General features: G+C 42.2%; 1 protein-coding gene across 7 annotated transcripts in view; it reads left to right on the forward strand.

The window, feature by feature from the left end:
* The window catches only part of erc2 (ELKS/RAB6-interacting/CAST family member 2), a 272,071-nt gene that overhangs the window by 223,264 nt on the left and 27,687 nt on the right, over window positions 1–21,120 (forward strand). For 4 of the 7 annotated variants that reach the window (XM_066697715.1, XM_066697717.1, XM_066697716.1 and 1 more), the window contains one exon: window positions 19,835–20,023. In XM_066697715.1, the coding sequence (XP_066553812.1) occupies window positions 19,835–20,023 (189 nt within the window). Of the gene's footprint in view, window positions 1–19,834; window positions 20,024–21,120 lie in introns of those variants that run through there. The other 3 variants (XM_066697719.1, XM_066697720.1, XM_066697722.1) reach the window with 1 other exon arrangement.

A 21,120-nucleotide genomic window follows, 5' to 3' on the forward strand; every position in this document is an offset into this window, starting at 1 on the left:
CTTAAAACACTGCCGTTGGCTCCCTTCGGTGGGCTTTTTAGTTAAGTAGCCCCAAGTGACTGCATGTGGGCGGTGTCGTTGATTCCTCTAGACCCCTAATTCAGTGACACGTGCATAAACTGTGTGTTCCCCCCCTCTGCATTTGAATGAAAAGAATGTTTGGGGAAATTGTGGTATATTGTCTTCCTCCAGAAGGTTTGACTTCACATTGATGTGATTTGGAGACAATGGAGCACGTACGGGAGAAGCTGACATTGATGCTATTAACATTGATGCTATTAAAATAGACAATTAAACCGTATTCTTCCGGTACCCTCCTCCATTTTAAATGTGTCCTCAGTGCAGGTGACACAGCGGTTTGTAGTTAAACTGATTAAAGCCACACAGAAAAAACTTTGAGAACATGAATGACTTTGCTTCTTTTCTGTGTCGAGTCTGTGTTTGTTTAAGACGTTATCTGCATTGTCCCTGCATGCTTCCTTTACAAAGTTGTGTAGAACAAGTGTTGAGTGCAAACTTTGTGCAACAAATGCATTGTTTCTCCAGTAAACACAATTACTCAAACTGCGGGATTTTGTTGGTTAGTGAGTCACTCAAAACTTGCCGTCACCATATTAAATCCAGATTGTGGCAATACAGAGGCAATACAGATAAGATACAAACCTTCAGGCTGATTGACAAAGTGTTGTTAAGTCCATAAGATGCAGACACTGTTTTTTTGTGTCTTTAGAGCTTTTGTCATGACTAAACTATACTGTGTGCTGATAGAGTAGGCATGCAAGTTTCATTACTATTAAATAATTAACACAAGGCTGCGAATTCATTCATTCCTTGAAGTGTAAAACATGACACCAAACGAGCGCGACAGGTCGAATGGCCTCCTCTCGTTTGTAGACTTTCTTATGTTCTTATGTCCCCAGATCAATTTTAAACTTATGTTATTGTTGTTTCTTTAAGCACATCCTCAACAGCAAACCATATTCATCTCATCTTTAGTCGCCTAAACTCTTGTTGCTACAGGTTAGGTATTAAGAAAGTTCTGCTGATCGTAAAAAAAACGGAATGATAAAAAACGAGGGATTATATAAGTGCTTAGCTGTACTGTGCGCTGTATGAAAACTAAAGTCATCTTCCTTGCGGTGGTTTGGCCCCCGGGGGGAGGAACGGGGCCGGTGACGTGGATAGCATTGACAGACGCTCTGAGAATCGACGCTCACTCTGCATCCGATTAAATCTCTTTAAGTACGGACACTGACAAGTTTAAACCATCGAGAGGGGGAGAAACAAGACGCAACAGCTCCACACAACAGGTGCCGTGACTCGTTTTGTTTTCTTTTTTCCTTTCTAATGCTTTTCTAACACAAGCAGTCCCCTCTCTCCTCACTCCACGTGTTTACCTTGGAGATTTGACCTCATGTGCCGAGAGCCCCACCGCTCCTCCAATTAGACCCCCGTTATCTGGTTGCGTTGTGGGCCGTCTCTGGTTCGCCTCGGCCGTTCCGGTGCTTTGATGAGGTGTCGGAGCAGTCCGTCACTGGGGTTTTCAGTAAGTGCCCAGGCGTCCTGCTCGCCCCGAGGGTTGAGGGGTGGGGGAACGTTTTATTGGCCGCTTTTGTGTTTCCTGTTCAATGGGGCCTGTTGGAATTGTTACACCTGTAGGTCTTTAATGTCACAAACCACAGGGCCGCCCCGCAGCACATAGGCGTTGCCCGTTCCTCAATCAGACGGACAATACCGGCTCCGGTTGGCGTTGGATGAATCCTTTTGCTCGTGGCAGGAGTGTGAGCGAATGTGTCAGAGGGTTAAAGTTGTTATCCCCTTCCCCCATTTTTATTTTGATCACTCCCTGGCCCTTCCCTCCAGCAGATGCCCTCGGGGGTTTGTAATTACGTCTTGAGATGTATTGGGGCAGAGGGATTCCAGGGAGAGGGAAAAAGTCAAACCTAAGGGAACAGAATCAACCTGGAGATTCTGGATAATGTCACTGCGAGAGGGCCCCTTCCCGACGGCATTTCACCCCCCGCCCCGAGCCGCGGAGAGCGCTGCACACGCTTTAATACAAGCCAGGTCCGGCCTGAACAGAGAGAGCCGACCCATGATAGTTGTTGTGCAGTTTATATATGATCGTAATTGTTCTGCCAGAGCCGTAAGGGGGAAATAATCTCTCACACTTCAGATAGAAAACTGGTTCTGTCCACCTTTGTTTGCCAACGGTGCCTTCGCAAGCCCTCAAGAGGTATTTGTGTCCGAAAGTATCGTTTTACATGCGACTTAGACTTCTGTCATCTTAATTGTCAAACAGAAAAATGTCTGTAATTGTGGAAAAGCATGCGCTGTAATCTAGTTAGTTCCTCTTTCAAGTGGGTTTCTTAGTGACTCTCAGAGCTGCTGGGTGTTTTGAATGGCCTTCGGGGGTTAAAGGCACATCAGTTAAGGCTCTGACAGGTAAACAGCATTTTCTCTCGGCCTTCTGCGGTAAAAGGAAATAGCTTAACAATAAGTAGCTATCTCTTGGTAAGGTTAACAAACAGAAGATTAGTATTAGGTATGAAATTCGATGACAGTATTTCACAGAATTGTTGATCTGTTTTCCTCTAGTTTCTAAAGTGTATTTGTTTCTAAATATTTAGAAAGAGACTTTAGAGAGTTACAACAATCAATTAGCCCGAGTACTTTCTTCAATTACTACCACTTACAATGGCAAAGAAACTAATTAACAAATGTCATCTGCGTCCAGTGTATTATATCTAAAATAATCCAGTTAAAACTGCAATCATCGCTTGGCAAATTGAAGATTGAGGATTGACCCAAACTCAAGCTGCTTCCACAATCAAATGGATTTCGAGTCTCAGCGGTGAGTTCGACTAACTTTACATCCGAGGGGAAATGTCGTGGGTTTTCCTTGATGTCTATTCCTCAAAATTCATCTTTGATCTCAATCCGAACAATAGAAGAGATTGTAGCGAGGTAGGAAATATAGCTTCCTCCTCACTGATAATCACGATCCGTCTCTCGTGTTCATGTTTCGGACGGTGTTTGTCGTCTGCTGCCCTTCACGTTTAGCGCTGTGAACCTATAACAGGTTAAAGGAAGAACAAGAAAAAGAAGGAGAAGAGAGAGAGAGACAGAGAGATAGAGACACAGAGCGCTATGTGATCCGGAGAATGCCCAGTTCATCTCAGACAAGTCAGGATGTGCCGTCTGTGACTTCCCGCGCTGTGAGCCCATCTGTATTCCCAGAGTAGAGAGAGATGTTTGAGATGCAGATAACGGACACATCCAAGTGTCCGTTATCTGATTCTGACATACCTTTGGGTGGAGGAGGGTGGGGGGGTTGAGGAATGCTAAAGCCAGGTCGTGTCCTGGATTTGAATTGTATCCCTTCTTTCTCCAACCCCTGCACCAAGAGAACAGGGGACCGGGCAACACGCTTTCTTTCCTTTTTTTTTTTTTTGGGATCTTTACCCCTTTTTCACATCCCGTGTCTGCACCTCTCCACTTAGTGCTTTTTCTTTTTGGTCTTCCTCTCCCCGATGAGTTACGGGCCTCCTTTGTATCTGAAGTGAGGCTGAAGGGCCCTCTGTAACGTCTTTTATCTGTCCTTTCAAGAAGCCACACTCGTAAGACTGCATTCAGCAGCGGATTAGTCCTGCAAATTCCTCGGTTCGTCTTACAGCGCGGCTGCCAGAGAGGTCCCTCTTTATTTTGGCGTGGTCTCGTCTATACCTATATATTCTATACACACACACACACACACACACACATACACCTTGTGGAGGAGAAATTCAATGTGCTTCTTTACGCCCCATCTAGGCACATCTGCAGTAGGGGAGGTCCGGGAAAATGCAATGACAGTAGCACAACTGTGAAGTTTGGAAAAAGCCCCAATGTCCTCTTGACTGTCCGTTGCCCCCAGAGTGGGGAAACGGTGCTTAAAATAATCCCAGACAGCAGTTAGGTTTGTTGTCTCCGTGTGTCTCTTGATCAGGGGAACCTGGATTAGACCAATCTGTAGATCCAGTCTAATGTATGATTTCAATGGTGAAGTAGTCATCTTACACTTCCATGAAATGCAACTGTATGTAAACTGATCTTGTTCTTATGAAGCAGTGTCTAAAAAGGGTTTTTCAGGGGAGATTTTGTCCATTTTGTTATTCAGCTCAGTTCAGGTGTGGAAGAGGAAGCCGGTGACTACAGAGACAGCTAGTTTATCGCCAGTGAACTGGCAAACATAGATAGATCAAATATACATTTTGAGATACCAATACAAGTCAGTCAATAACATGATCTTGTGCTGACAAAATGCCGCCCCATCTGCCCAGCATTAACAAACATGTACTTTTGTGTTACCTTTGCATCGGCACCTCCAGAGCCCGACAGTGGGACAGAGATGGTGTTGAAATATTGCATCAGGTTTCCCAGATGCACTTTTCTCCGAGATGAACTCTTCTCAGAGGTTAGGGCTGAGACGTTCCTGGCGATCGTTGCTCAATGGCCCCGGCCTGAGTAATTCGCACTGTAATTTGTCTGACTGCTTGAGTTAAATGTTTAAGAAAGTGATTACTTCAAAGTGCATTATTTCGCGATGTTTTAAAATCCCCATCATGTCAGAAATGGCTTGAGAAAGTGCCTCTGTTGTGTCTGTTACTTGTTTATGGTCCTTGCCTATTGAGATGACCGGTATTTGTACAAGGCTGGAAACACACGCAGAAGCATCAGTTTAAGTAAATTGTAATAAAGAGTCAATTGAGAAAACAGTACTATTTATTAATATGTATAGTATTGACTCAGACTGGGCATATATTGTATAGTCTAAAAGTTTTAACAGTCATGCTTTGCTGTGGCACTAAACATACCTGATTAAAGCCTTTAGCCACGGTCGGTACTTGAGTTCTTAAAATAAAACTGTGGGAAACAACTTTATAAACCATTTGACATGACTGTGCAAGAAAGTCATGTCTAACATCCTCTAAAGTTTTACAACTAATGTTATGGGTTCACTGGCCAGCCGTACACATGCACAAAACCAACCGAGCGGCAGGTCTGGTTGCCAGTTTGGGTTTTTTCGCCCCGGCCCCGTGCGTCTGCTCACCTTGGTCCGTCCTGCTGTCGACACGGGAGACACCACAGATGTGAGCGACATCTTCACTGGAAATCTGAGAGCAGCATCTTAACTGCGAGGATCCGCGTGCCCCCGAATCATCGCCTGCATAGGTGGTTTAATCTTACACTATAAGTGGACACTCAGCTGACAGCTTCTCATATGAGTGGATTAGGCTCCCGTTGTGGACGTTTTTATCAGACTGATTCATTCCCTTGGAAGAATACTGGCTTATTTCAGAAATGAGGCCAAATGGCTTGTCAAGATTACATCTCGCATGTGAAATCCAGCTAATATTATGTTACAGCAAAGACCGACATTATTTAATTGGTAAAGTTCAAACAGATCTGCTGGGAAAGCTGGTCTTAATAAACTGGAATATTTGATACCAGAACGTGCCCTATTGGTTACCACTGTATTGTATACACTACCAGAAAACTAATGTACTGTAATGCACTGGAAGGAATTTGGTTCTGTGTTTATAGGATAGATATATATATAATGTGCTTTGGAAAGCTCAGAGTGGATGCCACATTTTGCTCCAAAAAATGCTTCTACAGCATTTTATTCATGTTACAGTAATGAAGGTGCAGTGGTTGTTCAAACCCAGGATTTAACCCCAAAGCTATCTCCGTTCTTGTTCATTCCCAACAATAATGCTGGTTTTGGTTTTATCTGCCATTGGAAATAACATGCATTCTCTATAGTATCTTATTTTTATTTAGCATTCATACCGTTTAATTGTATTTAAATGTACGACACCACTACGGCTTTATAAGTGAGTTCTAATTGTCTTGAGGGGGTTGGGCTTGGTTTTCTTGCACTAGATATGAAGAAACAGAGAGGCAAAGTCATTTTAAAACTACAGAGGCCACAGACACATTTCTTGATGCCATTGGAAATATCTTTAAAATGACTGAATGGGCATGAGATTTTGTAAAGCATGGGACCACAGGTTTGCTTCAAACTAAATATATATTTGACAGGCTTTCGTTCCTCTTCCCCGTCTCTGTCTCTGAGATTCTTCATTCTTCTCTTTCGGCAGCTGCTTAATTATTTAAGCATACTTATCATTCGAACTGCATTCGAACTGCATTCGAAGCAACAGACCATTTGTAAATGCATGTGTGCGGTACGGCCTTTCTCAGTTAAACTGTTGTTCGTTTCGATTTTTAACTAACTTGGATAACTTGCATGTGAGCAAACGTATCCATTTTAACTTAAAACACAGCGTGTTAAAGTCCAGTCCCAGTCTTACTCCGCTTCCTGGCAGCACTGTAGCCTCTGGTAGGAGGTCAGAGTAATGACTTGAATTTTAATTTCTTACAAACTGAATTACAGAGTCATTTTTCATAGCCAAAATAGATATAGGAAAGACATGAACAAGAACCGCAGCGCCTGAGCCAAATTCACTCCGGAGCCAGATTTGCCTCGGAGAAAGAACAGACGTGAAGTTATCCGATACGATGACTGAAGATTTGCTAATCGAAAAGAATGGGAGTGAACGAAATGTCACATTATTAGAAGATAATGTTGCATTGCATGTTGCTTAAATTACTTTTAGGTTTCAGTAACGTCCAATCCATGAAATCAGGAAAAACCTCCCTACAGTTTATCAGTCTGTATGAGCCTGACATTAATTCACAGGTTGAAGCTACAGAGATAGGTCAGTGTCTGTAAACAATACATCTTGCAGCTGCTTAGCGACAGATTTCCATACTTTAGTGACATCTTGTCTCATTAAACCTTGGTTTAATCATAATTAATGAGGCTGGCAGTTGGACCAAACCCCACATTGATGAGATTAAAAAAAAAGTTTAAATAAATAAGTCACTACAAATCTTTTGAAGAGATTGCCACCAATTACTCTTTCTCGTGGCTCAACCCAGATCTCATCCTCTGGCTTGGCTAACCTGGTCTCAATAAATGCACAGTCGCATTCCCAGCATGCTTTGCGTAACGCACTTCAAACAAACACACAATCCGTATTAGGTCACCTTATTCAAATGAATAGCAACCGAGATAGAATGAGACGTCGCTGGTTCTTCTCATGTCTCCACTAAACGTGTATGAATGACAACAAAATAAACAGCCCTGTCCGAGAGGTAAACACGGGGGGCATCAGGTTACCGATGAACAAAAAAACAAACAACATTTTTACTGGATAAAGTATTTGTGTAATTTGTTTACATGGAATTATAACACTTTAATGGGAAAATGAGTTGGAGCACTATGGAGCACCTGAATTCAATTTTGATCGGCAGGGATCTGAGAGATCGGCTGCAATTACTGTGCTGTTTGAGTTTTCTTTTTCGCCGGGGAGTCGGGGAGGGGACGACATGGAGACCACACAGCGAAGCGGTCCGCTCCGAGCGACTGGACATGTTGGGGTTTAATCTTTCTTCCAGAGGGTTCAGATGACAAGAGAGGGAGAATCACCTGCGAATTGAAAGTTATAAATCTGTTGGCTTATGGCAAGATGTAATTGGGTCTCTTACATGCTGTGCCATGCTGTGAACACTGAAGTGAAGAGTCCAAATAGCAGCTCCTCCCAAGACAGATAAAACTAAAAAATAATAAGACTAACAATGCAGGCCCCACTCACTTTGTCACTCTTTGCCATCTCTACTGAGGACAATTCCCTCCTGGACTGTAGGAGCCACTCTTCTGTTAATAATCAGGTTTATATATTTGTGTTTTTGTTTTTCTGTGGTTGCGGCTGCAAATAGTTTTGTGCTGTTGCTCAACACCTTGGCAGACCATTCATTGATAATAGTTTAGATATGAACTGATTAGTAAATATCAAGCTAATTTCCATTCTGAAACTGTCCTTTATTAGGTTAGCTTTGCTGTGGCTCATTCACTGTATCAAAGTTAGTTCTTCAAATTGGAAACTAGAACATAATCGTTATATTCTCACGTAATTAAAATACCTTTTTTTATATATATATATATATATATATATATATATATATATATAATGTTGGAAACCACACAGCTAATATGCCTGCATTGGTATTTTTTATGCATTAATATTCATTGCAATTTCACAGTAAAAGCCAGGGGAGAATGCTCCGCCAGCCATGTGTTTTTCAGCCTGAAAACAATTGTTTCACAACATTTCTGTGGGACAAATTAGCTTTGAGCCAGAGAACAAGCCTTGAACATGTGGTTTGTGTGTTTTTTGTTTATAATTACATGTTAGCAAAGCTCTTTTACTCTGTTGACATCCCATAAAAGAGAAATGCACTGTACTCAAAGTATGTAATGCTGGTTTGCCTTGCCTGCTCCCCCCCTCTTACTTTTAATTCCCCTCGTTAAGCGTGAGATTGGAATTTTTTTTTCTGATAATAGTTGTAACCTTTAGAAGATTTATTAACTATCACTTGATAATAGGCCCGGTAGATCGTTTATTTCATCACAACCTGGAAGGCATTGAAACAAACGTATGTGACGCGACGAGCAGAGCCGAGGGCTTCGAGCCAAACGGCGATGTTTTTGAATATCTAGCGACTACGTGAGCGTCAGATGGATTATTTACCTTCCTGGGCTGCAACTGTCAAAACTGTTAAAGACTATATAATTGTCAAACAAAGAAATGCACCTTGGAACCATTGAGTAGTAATTAATGCTTTCAAAGTCCTCTCATTTCATCATGCATAGATTACTGTTTCCCAAATCAAAGAAACGGCATAGTGTCATAAAACAACAACAACAACACAATGTTCTTGGAGAAAATGAAGCAAAATGTTTTAGTCACACCCTTAATGACTTAAAATGATTTATTATTGTGAGGCATAATTAATACATGGATAAGAAACCCCGTGATACTTTTAGCTGTCCAAGAGAAACATCTATACAGTTCAGAACTCAGAGTCAGTTTCCTCCTAAATTCAGTGGAAACAAGTGAAATGTCTTAACATGCTTAAAAGCAAAAAAATAACTATGATATCTTTCAAAAACTCTCGGAAATACCGGTGCGTGTGTGTCCAATGCTGGACTATCTTTGGCCCAGGCATCGTTTAAAATGTCTGCTGGTACCAAGAGGATTCACTCTGATGGACCCTCATGACATTACTGGTTGTCCGTGTGTGTTTATCTTGCCCGTGTCGTCTTCCTGCCCCTCTCTGCACATCTGCCCGGTTAGAAGAAGTAAAATGGTCACGGAGACGTGGGCACAACCTACAGCTGCACTTGCTTTGATCTGAAATGCGGGTAGAATAAAATAAACCACTTGAGGTGAACGTGAACTCCACCGAGAGAAAGCATCCAAAAACCCTGATGTAAATGTCCCAAACAGCTGTAGTAACGCATTGGGGTTTTTAGGATGAAAAACATGTCCACATATATCATCCACTTCTGTCATGGTGTGAAAAGGTTTAAGAAATGAATTATTTGACGACATCTTCTCGAACTCAGGCACCGTGTTGCACCCAGAATTCCTCTGGGTATTTTTTGTTTTAGACACTATCCTGTGAGTGTCTTCTTGAAGTGTTAAGAGTTTGTCTCTCTTGACATACAATTGCAATCCTCTTCTTATGGTTTACTGCATGGGCACCTGGACAAACCTTTTACCAATCCGGGTCGGGTGAACAACACCATCAAGAACACCGCTACAAAGCAGACGATCACTTGTTTACCCATTTAAATAGGATTTCAAGAAGATGGCAGTAACATGTTATGAGCAGAGAATTAAAGCTGCTCGGTACATGAAAACAGATGTACCGGCCCTGTGCAACACATCACTCCATAGCTCTTTGAAAACCACGGTCATAATATTGTACGAGGATACTGGCAATTTGCCCAACAATTTAAGACCATTTTGTATGCAATTTCTCATCAGATATTTGGTTTCCTTTTGCATGTGGATCCAACGAGCTCACACATCTGGTCTCGCTCCTATTAAGTGGGAAGACCACGGTTTTTGTGCATTTCTCTCGGTTTAGTTTTCCCTTCTTATTGAACAAAAAAACTCTGGTTTTGTTGATGCTCCTTTGATTGGGGCCGATCTCACATATCTTCAGATATGTAAAAAACAACAGCAAACAACAAAACACCCTGATTTAGATTTGTACTGTATTCAGACAACAGAGATGAGAGGTTTAAATAGACTTTATAGATCCTGTTGACCTTGCAAACAAGCCTGCCTTCGTCCACTGGGCCTAGTTTACTTAGACTGGACAGCAGGCATTTTGACAGGGGCTCGTGGGGGTGGAATTAGGGATGTTAGGTGTAGATTGTGCGCAGGGAAATGTAGGAGTCGGAGGACAGTGTCTGAGCTGCCTCACCTGTCAGACGCTGTCAGGTACCGCGACTCAAGCGTTTCTAAATGAAGCTGTTCATTGCGCTCGGTCGCCTCTGTCTGTTTAAGTCTTTCCAGTTGAAGGTTTAGTGGCCCCAAGCGGCTTATCCCTGTCAATCTCCAGCAGGTCGTTTACCGCGATGCTGTTTAGATGGCCGGTGCCCTATTGTCTCAGCCTGGACACGTCTGCGCAGCTCAGTCAGGGTGTGTGTGTGTTTGTGATGTGCCACATCAATCACTCTCTTTATTTGGGTTTCTTTTCTCTTCTTTTGGAGAGATCTGTCCCAACGAGGCAGAGAGAGGGGAGAAACTGAGGGGTAATAATTCAGTCTGAGCCACTGCCTTTCTCAAAGCATGTGATAGATTAATGGTAATGCTACACACTGGAAATGTATGAAAACCTCTTAAACTCTCCGTGCTGTGTTGAGGAGTCGTACAAAATAAAGGATCACTAATGAACACAATGAATGCCTGGTTTTGTTCGCCAGGACGCAGTACAGTTGTTCGTCGTGCTAAGTGGGTGAATGGAATTGTGGGTATTGTTTTGGTGGCTTAAGTGCAGGGAGCATTGCATCATGGGTCACGGTAAATCCAGGTCATGCCATGTACCCATCAATCGACGTGCACAACACATATGTATACAATGGCATGTCACTCGAAAGATTATTGATTTACAGAAGAAGGAAAAGAGTCCATATTCAGCTTCGACGTCCTTTAGTTAAGGTTAGATTGTCAGCATTCGTTCATTTGTGTGTTTGTCTGGTTTGTTTTTGGTGCAGTTTTATTTGCCCGCCCTGCTTAGTTGTATTTTGAGGGCTTGGGTTTGGGTCAGGTGTATCGTCGGGCCTTGCCATTCGGCAGGAGCAGAGTAGAAACAGGACACTAGCGATAATGGCAACCAAACACTTACCCCCAGCCCACCGCAAAGACGAACCCCAGTGTGGACACTAAACTTCCTGTCAGAGTAAACCTTAGGTGCATTAGTCAAAATATCCCCGCCAACTACAACCCAAATAAAACAGTTACACCATTATTACCTTTACTTGTATCCCTAATTAAACCTTGTCATAACCCAGTCAAGTCCTCAGACCTAAATCGAGCCCAGCTGTACTTTTACCTGGGAGTTAATTTAATTTTCGGTGCTGATTGACACTCGGCTGCAACTTACAGCAGCGACTTCTGGCTCTGGTGAGACAGGAAACGTGCCGCTGAAATCAAAAACCGCTCTCGTTAGTGGGGGGAAATGGAACAAAAGAAAGAGAGGGGAAACTCACACTAAATACAAAGACTCTGAGGGTTTCTCTGTCCGGACCATCGGTGCATGTGGCCATTGGTTTGAAGATCTATTATAGGAGTTTGGATCATTCCCAGATATAAACCAATACATATTTCCTCTTTTCCTTTTCTCCGCCAACAGATGACCGATTCATGTCCAGTCCCACACTGCCTGCCAAACCTTTCCACGCTGATCAGTCACTCAGACAGACCCTCGGCTTTTCCACTAAGTGCACCAGGACTCACCACAAATCTAAACATCTACGCAAAGAACTCGGAAGCCCTGAATGACCCTTCACTTTATCAGCAATGCTGGCTTTCGAAACATTAGTGTGTGAATTAAGCACTTAAACCTCCTACATCAGGAATACCTTGAAATCCTCTGTATATCTGAGGGAATATTTGAGCTAAAGGAAATACAAATTCCAGAGTGCTAATGTATATCTGCAAATCTTCTGTATGTGCATTAAGCAAAGGGACATAATTATTCTGTAACGTCTTTCATTTTGAAGGTTACATTCCTATATTTCTAATAGAAAGATGTTGACAAAACTCATATAAGCAAGACTGCACTACACATAAACCACACACACTGTCCCGAATCATTCAGAATCTGTTCTATTAATTTAAATATAGGTATTATTAACGTCAGGTGGGTTGTTGGCCAGACCACGTCAAAAGGATGCTCTCCGTAAAATCCAGAACTGGTGTCATGTCTCTCAATATATTATTAGTTTAGAAAACTGAATTGAATAAGCGTTTACCCCTGACAGAAAGAGAGGTTAAATGTTGTTGACATTTACTTAATCCCTACTGGAGACTGTTGATGAAAACTACCAAGTTTGTCAAGTCAACCTTTCGTTTGACTGGCTTACTTAAGAGTTTGAAATCCACGTTACTTTTGAAGACACTCTTTGTGGTTTTGTGGTTGTTGTTGTTGTACTGCACCTTGCATCCTTGCAAAGGCAGTGCGTTAATTATCATGGAGGGATGTCATTCTGTTGCAGATCCTAAGATCTTCCTAATGAAGAGACTTTTGCAAAAGCGTTGCATGAAGCGTTAGTCCTCTCAACATTCTCTGTTACATGACGGTGGGTAAAAATAATAATAGGGCTGTACGATTGTGTCTCGAGAATCTCAAGTTCCTATTTTGATTCGGTTGCTCTCTGGAGACATCTGCACACCTCCTATCACCCATATATGATTTCCAAGGAGCAAACTCTGCATTATTTCCCTGTGGCGGTGTGCGGCCTTTGAATTCTCTCCTTTGTTTGGAGTAAATGCCCTCATCGTGGCTTAAAAGCAGGTGTCAATACAAGGCAAGTCAAAAAGCGTCTCTCAGGGGTTCTTTCAAAGGTGTGCGGATCTCATTGTTCCTCGAAGAATGCCATCCTCTTCCAGGAGATGAATGCGTTCTGCTTTATTTGTTTAGTGGGCTGAAGCTGTTCCAGCATTGTAGCAAAAGTGTCTGCGGATGAGGAACAAAAAGTGTACATGCCTTGCAGAAGATGACAGAAATGATTTCAGCGTAATCTCAGATTAACTGTAATTTCACAGTTTTGACAGACAAGACAACGGGGGGAGATAATTACGAAGGTGTATCAAAGATGGCACTAAGCCGCATTTCCGCGCGTGTTGGTTTACGATCCCGCCCAGCCGTGGCGTTCATAGTAACCTTGTTTGGAGACGCAAACTCGCTGAGTGAAGGGGATATATCAAGATTGACTGGGAGGATGTCATTTTAATATTTGAAGAGCAAAAAATAAGACTCCAGATACGCAGGGGCTTGTCGAGTAGCTCGGAGCGCGTAGCCATTACAGACCCTATAAAGTCTCAATGGATTACTTCAACTTGCACGGACAGATATCGTGTCTGTATAAAAGTGACGGTTGTGGCTTCCGATAGTGCAGATTAAACACAATTTAAAGCAGCTGACATCCTCTCGGGTTAACTGCTGACACGGGCAGTATTGAAGAATAGAGTCCCTTTGTTCTCTTATCTGGGGAAAACATCTCCATGAAAATGTCAGTCTAATTTGAAAATGAAATGTATGAAAATGGTGTCTGTAGAAATGTCATATATCTGTCACTCAGGTCTGTTTATTCATTCTTCACTTGTTTTTGCATTTTTACAACAGCGGTTAAGCTAAAATGCCGCGGTATTTTAATGGCAGACTCTTAAAAGAAAACATTACCGGTTTGTACGCGCAGGGTTATAAACGATGCAGGCGTTATTTAAACAAGCAAACAAACAAACAGACGTCTGTGTTCGGCGTGCTTTGAAGGAGAACACATTAAAGGCATCAGAAGTATGTCATGTAGATGAAAGGTGGGGTTTTCTACCACTTTGCCGAAGTGTTCAAAGTTATGTTAATAATTACAGTATTCATTGCAAGACGGGTCATGTGGTTGCATACCTCCCAAACAACAGTGACCTGGATTAAAGACGCAGTGGTGGGCGCAAGTTTTTTTGGGTCATCGTTTTTAAAAGCAGGGGGTGTCAACCTAATATTGAATCTGCTTTGTGCTCATACTATAAAGGAAACACGCATGTGTAGCTTTGTTTTCATAAAGGCGCTGGACGGGGTCCAAAAATAAGAGAGCTCTATTCTTAACCATTTCCACAAAACACTTATTAAGTTTAGATCACACTTTCAGATCCATCTGTGAAGTGGTTGAGGGGGGGAAAGTACACTGTACATGAAAACTTCATAATGTCAGATATTTTCATTTCTGGTATTTATTTTTGGTGCACTGAATCATTTAATTAAAAATACATTCCTTGTTTCCCCCTGTGTTGAACATTAGAGCTTGTATAAGCATTGATTTTTGACATGAAACTTGGAATATAGAGACACAGTTGAAATTATGAATCCTACTTAGAAAATGAAGAAGATTGGCTACCTTTTCCCAATACTTTTGGTACTGTAAATGTGCCCTCTTACATCATTGGTTTAATAAGAAAACCTTCAGAAAGAATCAGCTGTAATATATAACATAGTATCTATATTCTATGTGGCATGCACATTTAATCCAGTGTTTTCTTTGTTAATTATTTAGTCAGTACATATTTATGTCAGGAGTTGTAATTATGATAGCTTGAGCTCTCTTTAAATAAAATAATGGCATTAATTTAAATTAAATAAATAGAAAACTAAAATTCAAAAGGTTACGTTAATGATCAGGAAGAGCCGACAAAATCTTAACTTTTAACACCACTCTCGGCAGATCTGTTGTCAAATCCCAACCTCTGTTTAACCTTTTCCTGAAAGCCACAAGAACCACACGATATAAAAGGATTGGTTTGATTATTAATGGCTCGACGGAAATAAAACTGACAAAATGGCAAACTCAGAAATACGTCTTTCACCTTTGCTGGGAAGATCTGACACCCTTCGCTTTTACCGTCCTAAAAATGCGTGGCTCGAGTCGGGTCGAGCGGCCTTTGAGCGGGACGGCCAAGACCAATCTCATAACTCAACACAATGACACGACTTCAAAGTACGGTTGCCATTTCTTTTTACTGGCATCGAGGAGCAGGCATTATCTGCTCGATCCCGAAACCTGTTCCAAGTTAGAGAAATGTGTTTAATGAACCTGAGGGCATCGCTTCAAAGGAACCTGCAATTGAACCTGTGCAGGGGCCGACGTCTTTGAACTCGGGAGGAGAAGTTTATCCAAGGTTAGCTTGATCGTTCGGCTTGCCTTGTAATCTGGCAACAAACAGACAAACTTCAAGTTTACCCGCATGCGAACGGGAAAGTGAGGAATGATCCAGTGATTCTGCCAGCCTTCAACATTTCCATTCCCGAAAGTTTAAGAGTTGTCTGTCTCTGTCTGCACAGTGTTACGCTTTTTAATCTTCTCAACACAGTGTTTATATATCATGCAACGATTCTCATTCCAGTTAGGTCAGCCTGGAGAAGCAGAGACGTTTAAATTAAGATGTGTTTTGATATTTTCTTCTCTTGTATATTGTATTGATTTCTCCATTTATTTTGTTCCTCCAAAACACCCCTCTCAGTGGACACAAACCTTGTGTGTTCTACTATGTGTCCACAGGCCTGTATGATTGTCAGTCGTTTAGTTTTTGTGCATTTCTCTACCTGCAGCATTTAGAAGAAAACATTTCTCTGTAACGTCTCGCCACCAGTGTTGATGTCTGAGCCTCCCTTTGTGCCAATATGAAAAAGCACCGATCAATTAACAGAAGCGTAAAAAAAAAAAAAGAGAAATGATAATAAAATGCGTGGTATGTGTTAAACGTAGTGATGCATTTATGACATTGCCCCGACCACAGAGGGATTTCTCACATTCCTCCCCCGTGGCGCTGGGGCAGGGAGGCGTTCCCGACGATCTGGAGTTCTCAGAAGGTTAACGAGAGATTTATTACCGGCGTTGAAAGGTTTCCTCTTTATTGGACTGCAGATCTTTTAGAAATCTGTCACGACTGTCACGGCTCTATACCAGCCATTTATTTCATTCTGTTTGTTTAGAATGTTTAAATTTAATTGCCTTTGAGTTAATCATGACATTTCCTGGTTTCTGCCCTTTTAGTGTATGACATCACATGACTATAATCGTCCAGGCATCCTGTTGTGACACGGGCATAACTGATACTGTTGGCTGTGTAATCCATTCGATTGCCCAGCATTTCCCTGATTGTTATAAAGAACACAACATTAGTAGTTACAGTTTAGTTACCTAGTAATTACAAAAGTGTACAGTTGGGATGGTTTAAAAGTAAATAAATGCAACGGAGGTCTTTATTTACAATCCCTGATGTTTCCCGCATTGACTCACGGTATTGTTCTGTGTTCAGCGCAGTGCTTTAATGAAAATGTATGGAGAGAGGATGATTTATTGCTGTGGTCAGACGCCAAGCTCCAGAAAGGAGCCAAGAGGTGCAGAGGTCACGTGAGGTTGTGATAACCAACACCTTCCCGTATCAGCATTTTATTGAAACAGGATTCATGCTTTTGGTCGCTGTTGGCAGCAGTTAACCGATTCCGTGATTAATGTATCTTGAAAGTGGATCTGGCTTAGCCTAATATTTCAGCATTTCGCGTCCGTGCCTCTGTTTTAACATAATTTCACATCAGGAGAGAACGGGAACGAAATTGAATACGACTCCTGCAAAGTCGAGTGCATTGTAAACGTGCTAACTTGACGATGGAGCGAAGGGAGTGAAGTCACGCATGCGATGGAGCCGAACTCCGGCTCGTTTCAAAATACGATTGCCTTGTATAACAGTCAGAGCACGCCGCCTGAACCAACTCTCCTCCCGACAGTGAATTATCGTGCATCCTTGTAATAATCGGCTTTCCCGGAAAATAGGTTTTGATGATTGTTTAGATTTGTTTGGTGCGAAAGAGCAGATTTGAGGGATATGTTGATGCAGCCTACCGTATGTTTACCACCTGTTTGTAATCTGTAGAAATGAAAGCACTTAAAATCCGTGTTCACGTGTTGCTGCTGAGCAGAGGGATCTGTGCGCCCGTTGAGAAGATGCATTTATTTAATCTTACAGACATGAATAAACCTCTGATATAAATGTATTTGTTGTGCTTTTGTATATATTGAGTAGCTGTATTCTGTTCTGTGTTCCAAGGCTTGTCAAGTTGTATCCCGATTGTAAAGAGTTAATTCTCCACGTTCGAAAGTACCCGTCAAGAAACAGTCTCAGAGGACATGCTACAGTGTACGGGGCAAAGCTGTACATACAACACTTATTAATAGGGAATGGTAAACAAATAGAGCATTAATAGGACCTTCCAGCACCCCGTTTAAATAAAGCCCCCTAGATAAGTGCTGCCTTTCATTGCACTTGGGGTCCGGCAAGTCCTGAAACTAATTTGCCATCCTGTTTCATTGGCCCTCCGCTCAAGGACTTCCTTTGGCAAGAATAATGTGGTTCTGATTAAGCACATCCTATAAGACCCTGGAGGACGGCATGCAACGGAAATAAGATTGAGACGCAAATTAATTCCCATCCTTTAGTCAGATATGTGATATTGATGACCAGGATGTAGAGAGAAAGTCCTCTCTCTCTGTTCGTCACACTATTTAAGGATTTCCCCCCTGAACAAGTTTAGGGAGGGAGTGAAACGCAGTAGAAAAAGTCAGAGAAATCGCATGTTTGTGTGTGTGTGTGAGAGAGAGAGTGCGTGTTTAATATGTTTCCTGCCATGGTTTCCAGGTTTGGGATTTGCAGAAATCGCTTTGCCATGTCATTCTACCTCAGCTCTCTCTCGTGTAAAAGTCACACACGACAAATCTGTCACTTATTAACTGATCAATAGCAGTTGATCTCAGTGACTTGTATTGATTAATTCGGCTTCTGCTCTTCTGGCCGTGGGCTTTTTCACCATACGATAAGCCTTCACTGGAGAAAGTGAACGACTCAGGGAAGCGCTCGGCATCTCGGGATTCTGTTTCTTTCAATCAGGCCAAGTTGTAAAGGACTATTTTGATAGCTTTCTGCAGTCAAAAGAAGGAATGATTTTCTCTCTCTCTTGGGCTTTCCATTCACCAGACACACCAGAAATGAATGAGGCTCTCTCTCTCTCTCTCTCTCTCTCTCTCTCTTTCCATATATATATATATATATATATATATATATATATATATATATATATATATATTATATTTATATATTCCCGGAAGCATGCCCTTTGTGGAGCACTTTAAAATGGGAAATTGCAGGTAAATGTGTTCACCCCATGCCCCAGACTCATTGCAAACATCTGAAAATGACGGTCGGCTCTCTGAAGGTCGCTTTTTATATCTGACAGGTTCTCCGGTGTCGGCAGTGTCTACTTTAAGTGGCCTTTCATCCGAAAATTGTAGAAAATGTTTATTTTGTGTCTATTCATTACACACACACTTTTTTTCTCTCTCTTTTCAAAGCGCACTTTAGTTCTGGATCTATTCCATTCCTTGTAACCCTTTTTTTTCGGTGTGTGTGTGTGTTTGGTGAATTTAACCTTAAAAAATTAAAGACCGATTGTTGCATTCAAAGTTCTCCCGCTTTCAAGGGTCACCTATTGGTATAATTGACGTGCCTCCCCATACCAGTGACATTCTTACAACCCAAATTACTTAATTGGTGTTAATTACATAATGATGGTGTTGAAATGTGAAGGGCCAAAGGTTACTATTACATTTGGAAGTCACGGCAGGGTACTCAATTTGAGCAGCCGAATTCTCCTCAATGTTTCTTTAAGTTGCTGTAATAAGCCCTCCGTGCATTCCTGTAGTAATCCATCCTTGACCTTGGTCATCCAATGATTATAGTAAGTAATAGACTGCAGTTCTGCCCGTGAGTCATAGGGAGGCCATTGTGGTGGGACTGATTACACTTTGACACAAGGATCCAATTTTATCCGCTCTCCTCGTGTTCATCACCACTGGACTAGCACAGGAATGTAGCAGGTTGGGATTGGAGCATTTAAATAATTATCATTAGTGATTATTAGGGCAGAAGGATATTTTTTAATGGAAGGACTAATTGCTCTGTGATTGCGGTGCGTAACCTTTAGATTGTGTAGGAAAACAATGGCATATTTACCGCATTTACTTCGGCCTACTGTGTTATGGGTCCTGAAGAAGATGTGATATACTTGGTGTGTGACTGTACTCAATGTATGTCCTCCTGTTATCATCGCAGCCCAAATCTAATACTTTAGCTGATGTTTACTCATGTCCTATACATCGTTTAAGAAGTATTTACACAAATGTACACAAAAAAATGTATTTGGCAGCCGTTAGAACATGTCTTAATCACTTCAGTGTCGACTTACCTGAACCGCCCCAGACATGAGGAAGGGACTTAATGGTCACGTTTAGTCTCTCGTCTCAAGGGCAGACGTTTACCAAACTTCACGAGGTGATTTTGTGAGTCGGCGAGGTGGGGGTGGGGTCCGATACCCACGTGTATAACACAGTCACATGTGAGAACTGAGCCCTCGTCTCCCCTGGCCGGAGCCCCCGGAAGGCTTGTGAAACTGATCCACAGCCCCTTCTGGTCCCCATGTACTCCAAGAAAAAGTCTTTACGACCATCGAGCATGTGTTAAATTTTCCCTTCAATATCGCCTTTCCATTTCACTCTTGTTGTTTGCGCATGAATATACTAAGTCCGTGTTTCTCTCGGCAGATGATCCAGTCACTGTTGGAAAAACACAGCCATGGCACGAAGCTGAAACTATACATTGATCACTTGACCAGACTTTGCCTAGAACGGGATCCCCACTTCCTGGAAGGGTCTCCATCTTTACCAGCCGCCGAGGAAGAGGACGAGGAGTGCTTGTGGGAGGAACGGACGAGGAGTTTGACTGCTGAGCAGGTAACGGGGCCGAGGGACGGGGAGGGAGAGAGAAAGAGAGAGAGAGAGAGATTGTAATGAAAGGCGACAGTGTGATTTGCTCTATCCTGCTGTCTCTTCTGGACAGCCATAGGAATATTCCCAGCATCCTCCAGTGACTGTTCACGTGAAACATTAGTATTATTTGAGAAGAAAATCTCTTATGCAGGACTAAATCACTCCAGTTTCATATTTGTGGTCATTTTTTTTATGAATTTATCCCAAACAACTCAACAACACGATTTGAAAGTTATTTTCTACTTTTTTAGAAAATTTTCCTTCCCATTCGGCACTCTCTCACACTGTGCATTCGTAGCCAGCTGCTTCTTGGCTCTGATACGGCAAGGCCCCATTAATCATATGATAACAAGGTAGGCCGTGGAGGATGAGTGTAGGGTTGTATCCCCAGTGGAGACCGCAACATGGTAATGAATCTGAAGTGACAGCTTTGATCCGCTGATTGCCGAGCCTCAACGTAGCCCGCCTGACAGTCCGCATTTCTCTGCGGCGTATCCGTTACATAGTTATCTCGCTGCAGTTCGCAATTATGGATGCGTTCTGAATGGAAATGTTTCTCCTCCTCGTACTCTGCGTCGTATTCATGTGGTTTAATGTTACCTGATGTCTTGAGTGGGAGTGACACGGAGATGCATTCCTCTGCCACGGGCTGAGGTCATGTGACTACCACTGCGATGTTTTGCGTCTTCGAGTTAAAGCATTGCGTGTGTTTAGTGTATCGGCGGATGGAGAATTAGGGACTTTTTAAAAAGCACTCAGAGATATGTGCAGGACAGTAATGTGAAATGGAAAGCACAATGCTCTGAGAAATATGGGGCTCGTGAGTATTTCAGAACCCCTTTCCTCCCTTTTAAAAGTCTAGATGTGTGACAACTGAAGAGGCACCAGTATAATGCTTTAACACTGCACTGCTACTTCCAGGTGAAATATGAAGTAAACAGGAACAGGATGGGAATAGGTGTCACTGCATCAATGGAAGAGCCGCTTTGAACAAATAAGAACATAAAGTTTACAATCGAGAGGAGCCCATTCGCCCCATCGTGCTCGTTTGGTGTCCATGA

This window comes from Amia ocellicauda, chromosome 3 (assembly GCF_036373705.1).
Source record: "Amia ocellicauda isolate fAmiCal2 chromosome 3, fAmiCal2.hap1, whole genome shotgun sequence".
Classification (NCBI taxonomy): Eukaryota; Metazoa; Chordata; class Actinopteri; order Amiiformes; family Amiidae; genus Amia; species Amia ocellicauda.